This window comes from Phaseolus vulgaris, chromosome 4, assembly GCF_000499845.2.
Source record: "Phaseolus vulgaris cultivar G19833 chromosome 4, P. vulgaris v2.0, whole genome shotgun sequence".
In the NCBI taxonomy this organism is placed as follows: Eukaryota; Viridiplantae; Streptophyta; class Magnoliopsida; order Fabales; family Fabaceae; genus Phaseolus; species Phaseolus vulgaris.
The window spans coordinates 13,622,572-13,630,943 of NC_023756.2; the positions used below are offsets into that span (position 1 = coordinate 13,622,572).

At 33.2% G+C, this 8,372-nt stretch overlaps 1 protein-coding gene across 1 annotated transcript; it reads right to left on the reverse strand.

Moving 5' to 3' along the window:
• Positions 1-551: 551 nt before the first annotated feature.
• Positions 552-6,685, reverse strand: LOC137837324 (uncharacterized). Its single transcript, XM_068646303.1, has 8 exons — positions 6,480-6,685; positions 3,047-3,180; positions 2,916-2,972; positions 2,680-2,772; positions 2,287-2,365; positions 2,046-2,170; positions 1,452-1,595; positions 552-1,084 (listed from the first exon to the last, which is right to left on the reverse strand). The coding sequence occupies exons 2-8, from the start codon at positions 3,170-3,172 to the stop codon at positions 848-850; spliced, it is 861 nt and encodes a 286-aa protein (XP_068502404.1). The 5' UTR covers positions 3,173-3,180; positions 6,480-6,685; the 3' UTR covers positions 552-847.
• Between the last annotated feature and the right edge of the window lie 1,687 nt (positions 6,686-8,372).

Genomic DNA, 8,372 nt, shown 5'->3' on the forward strand with positions numbered 1-8,372 from the left:
TTGTCACACTCTCATTTGAAAGGTTTTGAGAGACTTTCTTTTATAAATAATGGTCTCTTGTACATGATTTTAACTTTGATTTAAGTAATAAAATGTTGTCCAAATTTTGAGACACTTCTACTTATTCAAAGTTCTCCCTAAAGTTGTTTTCTTATTAGACAATTTTCTAAACTCCTCCTATAGTATTGACCAACCTCAAACTAAACATCACTTAAATTTACCATCATAATTTCCATTCCTTCTAAAATTTCTCCAATTCTCCATGCTTCCACAATATTATTCATCATTAAAAGATATTCAAATAAAAAATAATGAAAAAGAGGTTCTACATTGAAGATGCAAACTAGGATTGCATAACTTTATATCTCAAAATTAAAACATTTTAGTACTTACATATATACTTTTAAATCCGTTCTAATGCAACTTGTTTAACGAAATTTGGTATCAGCATATGGAGTCAAACTCATTTTGACACCTCTAATTCCAATACACAACAAATTAGAACTAAAGAAACTAAAATTACATATAAGCTAAAGTATGAAAGCAAAAGGTGCCAAAATTTAAATCTTGATCCATATCACCTAGTATTGACATTTACAATTCCGTTGTTGACTATTGCAAATGCATACATAACCTTGCTTTTACAAACTTGAGTCAAATATAGCGAACCATGTCAGTCATTAATGTCACAATGCAACTGTCAGTGCAACTTAAAAACTTTGCATGACATCAAACAACCATCTCAAAGTCCCGACCACATACTGCTACTCAATTGCCAAGTTACAAAATTTTGTCTAAGATGATTAAATTATACGGTACACCCTAGTTATCACTTAGTTCTTGTGTGTCATGACTCCTCTTCAGCTTCTGCAGAAGCTATTTCTGAATCCAATTTGTTTATTACTTGCTCGCTTACATGCTTAGCCACAGATATCATATCAAGAATGATGCTAGGATCCAGCCCTACACCTCCACGTTTGGTTATACCACAGATGTAACCTTGCCTATTAACTGAGATTGAAACAGCAGAGCTCATTTGTGATTCCTCTTCTGATGTTGCATCCACAATATAGTGCCTCCCAACCTAGAAAGCAAAGATGGCATGAAGTTATCATAAATATGATCAATCTAAGTTAAGAAGTGGAAAAATGTGTGGAGCTAACCAGCCCAAACCTACCTAATGAAATACAAAGCTTGGTTTTAAATTTTGAGTCAAAATTAGACACAAGTATTTTCAACGAATTAATTCTGGTTCTTTGGGCTTAACTTGCAAAAAGCAGCCAAAAACTTGAAAAAAGGGGCTTTAACTGTTTTTTAGCTTCATTTAAGAGATTTGAATTGAATTCAGGTCTTTGTTTTGTTTGGCCTACTATGGCCAGCAACCCGATCAGGACTGATTGCCTAATTTGTCACCTTTAATTTAGGAAGACAAGATGACACTTGTATCTTACCTTAGTCAGTGTAACTATGACAGGGACTCCAGATGTGTCAAACTGCAGAAACTCCTCATCACTTACGTCAACTTCTGGTTGCTCATCATTTGATGTTCCAGCAGCAACTTGGACCCTTGGAATACCCGTATTACTCAAAGCAGCCTAAATGAATAATAGATGTTAGCTGCATTGTGGCATTTCCAGTTAATTCTGAAAATAGGTTTGCTTTATCAACATCATGATATTAAGGAAATCCATCTGGAAAACCGTCATGAAATTGATCGCAGATTTGTTAGGGGTATTATAAAGAATAAAGAAAACAAACTAGTAAGATGTTTTCAATAGTAGATTAATGAAACCAATAGAAAAAAGTTTTGGGCAAACCATTTTTAACAACTTCTATGATAAGACGGTTAAACCCCCCAAAGTCAAATATCATGTTTGTAACATCAATCGCTAAATTATGAGAATTGAACAAGAAAACTTAAGACTAAACATTGGTGAAAATTGACCTCACAATTAGAGGATGATGTCTGAAATGCTAATTATTTTAGCTAGAAATCCATCATGATCATCTTTTCAAGCATTTCTAGTAATCCGTTGATGTTTTACCTTAATGGCAGCACCAAGAGCATCCAGCAAATTTCCATCTGAACTAACAACAAGCCCATCAATGTACAGATCCCAACAAATTTTTCCTTCGACAATAATAAGGGACGAGAGATCAATTCCAGCACCTGAAAGGGGAAAAGCTAGAGTAAAGAGCTCAACAGCTATACTAAAGAGCGGCAAGAACTTGGAAAGGAAAGTATATGTTAGTAAGCATAATCTTCACTCTAGGGGGAAAATAGACCTGCTCCACTTTTACCACCCAAAAGACAGTCTTGAAGAGCATTTGACAGTTCTGCTGCCAACTCATCACCTCCTCTACCCTATATACAAACCAGAGAGAGATATGGAGTACCAAAAAAAGAATAGTTATTTTAAGCATTAAAAGGCATTTACAGAACAAAAATGATAAATAGAAAAGCAATATTAACAAACAGTCAAAACACTATTATTGAAGAAAATCTAAAGCTTATTAATCTAAAGCACTGTTTAACTTTAACTAAAGCTTTCAAGAATTTACTTATTTGTTTTTCTATCAATGTTCATGGTACTTTAAGATCAATAACATGAAGAAAACCATAATACATGGATGACTTCACTAAATAAAGAGAAGGAAAAAAGCAACAGAATATGAAACCTCAAAAGCTGGCTCTGCAGTTGAACTGCAATCAATATATATAGAGACTTTTCCTTTGTCAGGTAGCAATAAGCTTGGCCTTCCAAGCTCAGCCTGTACTTGTGTAGCCAATATATAATGTTTAGTAAAATAACCAATGTTTCTAAACAAATCGTTTATAGTATCAAACATAATAATATTACTACTTTCAAGTCAAGAAATACAATATCAGTCCGAACATTTAATTTTTAACCAACCTTAACACTGGCAATGACATCTGTAGCACCCATTCTGATTCTTGCTGAACCATTTGCCTACAATGCAGTTAGTTTATCAATTTAATGCACATCAGAATACCCTTCCAAATCCCAACTAATTAAAGCATTACCTGGGGAATCACTCCAGTTTCAACAGATATTGGTCGATATGCCAATCTTTTTCTACCATCACAACGAAGATCTTGAGCAATGCCACCTTGGATAAAATGCTTTTCTCCCAGTGATAAACCCACCATTCCTTCTCCTACAAATGCAAGAGTTTTGAGAAACTTTATGACTGTTGGAGATCCCACATCTACTAGAGATAAAGTCAATTTATAGTATATAACTGGAGGCAAACCTCATCTTAATAAGTAGATTTTGTAAGGTTGAGTTAGGCTTAAGCGCACTTTCTAAGATGGTATTAGAACCTATACTAGAAAGGTGTTGGGCCTCGTGTCATCTGCTATCGGTTTCGCCCTTAGTCCCACACTCGAGATGTCCAATCCTCAGCGTAAGGGGAGGCGGGTGTTAAAGAACCCACATCAACTTAAGGATAAGGTCAAATTCACCGGAAAAGTTGTTGGAAAAGTCACTAGAAATTTCTGATAGTTGTCAGAAAATTTTGATAGCTTCAAGAGCCCCATGTTGATGAACAATTCTTTTGTGGAAGCAAAGCCTTCCTTAGATCAAGAGCTCTAATACAATGTGAGAAAAATTGAGAAGAAATATTCTCTTATACACTTATGTCTTTCGCACTCAGCAAATTGATTTATTTATAACAAAAGCGATTTGAAAGACAATATATAATAACTACCATTTTCAAGAAAACAATTAAATCATCACAACTTCCTAAAGGCATCTCCATTAAAGGGGTTATACCTTGGGTCATATGTTTAAAACTTGGATCTTATAAAACTCCTCCATTGGAATGAGCTGAGATATAACATGAAATTTAAAATATTGAGTCTTAAAAACAACCCTTCTCCAACAAGTTCAAAGAAAAATATTATTAAAATGGGGTCTTATAATGTGACATAGTGAGAGCCAAAAAAAATAATACTCCAAGGCTTCAAGCAATAACGCTTGCAATGGAGATAACCTAGGGTACATTGATCTATGCCCATGGTTATCAAAATCGTGAGTCTACACGTAAACTTTAACTTGCAGATGGAATCATTTTTTAGTGGGCTTGAGTAAACTCGAGCAAACTCAACTAAACTCGTGGAAAATCACGAGTTTAGAGGCAATTCAGCGAGCTCGGCTGGACATTAGAAATTACCCTACTATGACACTGAATTTGTTTGTTTCTAGCTTACGGTATATGCAAAATGCACCTAGGGAACAATTTCATGGTTCACTAGTTCTCTCTTGCACGTTTTTGTTTGTTTTGGGAGTAGATGTTGTGTTTGCCTATCGCACCAACAAATCTTTCTTGGTGCCTTCTCCACTCTTCTCCGTTTTGTGTTTTTTATTCTCCTCCACACTTTGCCATCTCACTACTCCCATTTCCTTTCTTTGCTACAGTTTTAGGGTTGGCGACACAACTTATTAGGGTTTTAGCTTTTTCATTTTTACTCCTCTCTTACTATGTTGGACTATTAGGCCTCCCTCTTGCTAATAATAATGATAATATTACAGTAAAAAATATAAAAAATTATTTATAGCATCATATAATATTAAATTATTATGTTATTTATAGGTATTTTAATATTTTTTATACAAAGTAAACTCTTATGAGTTTACAAAGCAACCACGAATTTACATAACTCTCGACTTTGACAACCTTGTTTATGCCAACATGAATTGAATTACTTGGAAAGATAATAAACATTAAATGTTCCTATTTCCAACACACAGACATGTTGCAGAGTGCGTCAATTGTCCCGTAATATAGGTCATGTTGGCCATGTCACAATAGAATCGTGGCGCTTAGGTTGTTACGTTCATAAGTAGAAAGAGTTGTGTCCTAACTATCAGCTATAGCTTTTCGTCTAATGGTAAGCGCTCGATCCAACAAAACATAGTCTCTTCCTATAAGCAGGTGATTAAAAAAACATATAGCTATGTGTTCTAACAGCTACTTTCTAACCCAAGAATTAGAGTTACTAGCCAAAACATATAATTGGTCTCCAACCATAAATTATAATAATGATTTAGTAGGGAAAGAGAAAGAAATAGAAATACAGAATAAGAAAGAGGGTAAGAGAGAAGAAAACAAAATAGAGGTATTGAGGGGAAAAAGAGAGAAACACATAGATCAAAGAATTGTGCACTGCCCTTCTATTATTATCATTCAGTCTCAGTCTACATTCAGTATGTCTAAAATAGATAGTCCTGCATTATTAATTGGCAGATATCCAACAGCTATTAGGAGTAACTAACTAACATTATTTTCTTATTTATGTTTACACATCACATAACCAATCAAATAGGTCCCAAATCAAAACTACCAAACAGATCCAATACCAAGGGACCTGAGTTTTGAGGAGCACTAGTATGTCACATTACAAGCACTCAATAATACAGAATACACTACTTATAAAGCCTGATTTTTCTTCAAAACTTTAATTTTAAATTAGAATGCCTGAAACCAATCATCATAATATTTACAAAGCATTTAAAGACGAAAATGGCTTTCCTAAGTAACCTCAAGAAAAAAATGAGGTGTTAGCAAAACTACAGCAGATAAAAAAAAAGGAAAAAGAGAAACCACCTTGAAAAAAGCATAACTAATAACAGAAAATATAAGCACTAACAAAACCACGTTATTGTCACAAGCATTCAAATTAACACAAAAATGTATAACATCTAGCATGCATTCCACTATATCAAACACTATAATTAAGCCCAATAACTGACATGTTAATGAATATAACATATTTCACATTGACTAAAACAGTCCCTCAGGAGCTATGATAATAAATCCAGCACACAGAATCCAGAAGTAATGGACCAACAAGGCAATGCAAAGGGAAATATCCCAAATGCTAATAAGCAAAAGAATAAAAAACTTTCTGGTTTTATATCTAATGGTGTGATCCTAACATCAAATTCACAGTGTAATCAATGGCATGACAGAAGGATTTGGGACCTCAAAGGACTGCCCCTTCTGTCAAACACATGCCCCAGATACTTTCTGGTTCAGGTGCCTATCTAACTAGCTAAAATAGCCAAAATAGTTCAGAAAGTAACTAGTAGGCGAGCTTTGAAACAGCTATTCAACTGAATCTGATGATTATTCTATTATTGAACATGTTGTCCAATATCTGCAGCTGTAACGAAGTTAGGGCCTAAGGTTTGCTTTAATCCCTACATAATACAAGCCTAAAAAGAAAATTAAATCTAGAAACACTGAGAACCACCACACCATGAACTTTCCATCCTCAGGCAACAGTAACTAACAATATGTTTGCCTAAAATGATATCAATTAAGAAAAACCCAGTTGATGGAAAATTAAAAATGGGAACTTAATTAACGAAGCAATTGAAAATCTGAAGGGTCGTAAGAACATGAGAAAAAGAAACCAAAGCAAGTGGGAATAGAGTTGAGGAAGCTCTTACCTTTGGTATTGAAATATGAGAATTTGGGGTCTCTAAATTGGTGGCTTGGGAGTTAGAAAAGTGAAAATGGAAACGGCTAGAAGACACAGTGAAGTGAGGCGCGCCAAGATCACGACCACTGCAGCTTTGCCTTTGGCATGCCAATCACGCGTCTCTACTCAGTAGGGTAAGAAGCAGCTTCATCGGTTCTTTTTTTTTTTTCCTATGTTTTTTACTTTTTTTTATTTTATTTTTCTTAAATTGCAACTTTGATTGAAACTTTTTTCCAAAAAAAAAACTTATTTGTCAAAAAAATTATAAAAACACATTAGAATTCGGTTTCCGATTGTCAAATTTTGAAATTATTTCTTTTACTTAAATAATATTCAACCAATAGAGTTAAATTTTATTTACAAAAAATAATCATATATATTATATTTAGAAGTAAAATTATAAAATATATTTATAAATACATCTTATTACTTATTTCAAGGAAAAAATATTTAAAAATAATAAATTTAAATTATATTTTTTTATTTTGCTTCAGTTTTAATATTAAAAAGTTTATTATTTACATGAAATAAATATATATAAAAAATCTAAATATTAATAGTTTTCTTACTAAATTTTTAAATAAATCATTAAATTTAAATTTTATGTATAATATATAAGTCATAATTACTTTAAAGAAAGAATAATTTAATTTTTAAATTGAACATCCCAAAAACACATCTAACTATTACAATACAAGTTCTACATATTTTTATACAAGCTTAGAGTTTTTCAAAACATTTCTAATACATTATTAGAGCTTATAGAAATACAAATATTTACAATATAAGTTTCAAAACAACATCCTAAAGCCTTCCAGACCCCCTGGCACACTTATATGATCATTTGCTCGTGTACATGGTACCGTCATCGCAGTTCACAACACACCAAGAAAAGCAATGGTAAGCTAGTGAAAATAAAATTTATAATATACAATTAAATCAAAAGAGAAAATCAAATTACATTGATCAATTTCTCAATTATTCAATTTCTCAATAAAGGATCTTTGGAGCAAAAATGAACTTACTCTGTTTAAAAATATGATCGGGTATAAATGTTCCTTAACTCTTCAACTACAACGTGGTGCGATAAGATTCTAAAATAGATGAAAATTGGGAGAGAAAATTAGGAGAGAATGAAGATAATAGAAGTTGGGAGAGATGGAGAAAGAAATAAGGAAGAAGAACTGACCGTGTTTCTTTCACGTTGTTACATTATCTCCAACTACAAAAAAATTTGTTCTCGAAAATGAATTTACCAATAAAGAGATTAGGGTATGATGTTCATATCTCCTCTTCAATTTCCCAAGTGGAATCTCCATAGATGAGATCCCACAATACTTTCACCATGAGAATACTTCTTCCACGATGTTGTTTCACTTGTGAATCTAAAATTTTGATTGGCTTCACTTCAAATGACAAATTTTGGAAAATATTGTGAATATGAGCTAAGGGAGGAGGCAAAGCAATTTCATAAGCCAAAGGACCTATTCTCTTGAGAATTTGATAAGGTCCTATGAATTTAGGAGTCAATTTCTTGGATTTGAGTGTTCTTCCTACACTAGTGAATGGTGTAACCCTCAAAAAGACATGCTCACCCACATAGAATTCTAAAGGTCTTCTTCTTTGATATGCATAAGATTTTTACCTGTTGAGAGATGTTTTCAATCTTTCCTGAATCATTTTTGACTTTCTCATTGGTTTGTTGTATTAATTATGGTCCAATTAACACACTCTCACCATCCTGAAACCAGCACTGAGGTGTCTTGCACTTTCTTCCATACAATGCCTCAAAATGAGCCATTCTTATGCTAGCTTGGTCACTATTATTGTAAGTGAACTCTACCAAAGGTATCAGAGCGGT

Bases quoted from the DNA above. Each gene is read 5' to 3' on its own strand.
- LOC137837324 (XM_068646303.1), bottom strand. From the start codon at position 3,172: ATGGTGGGTTTATCACTGGGAGAAAAGCATTTTATCCAAGGTGGCATT. The intron at 2,773-2,915 runs GTTGGTTAAAAA...ACACAAGTACAG, and splicing joins ATGTCATTGCCAGTGTTAAG to GCTGAGCTTGGAAGGCCAAG. The intron at 1,596-2,045 runs GTAAAACATCAA...TTATTCATTTAG, and splicing joins CTCTTGGTGCTGCCATTAAG to GCTGCTTTGAGTAATACGGG.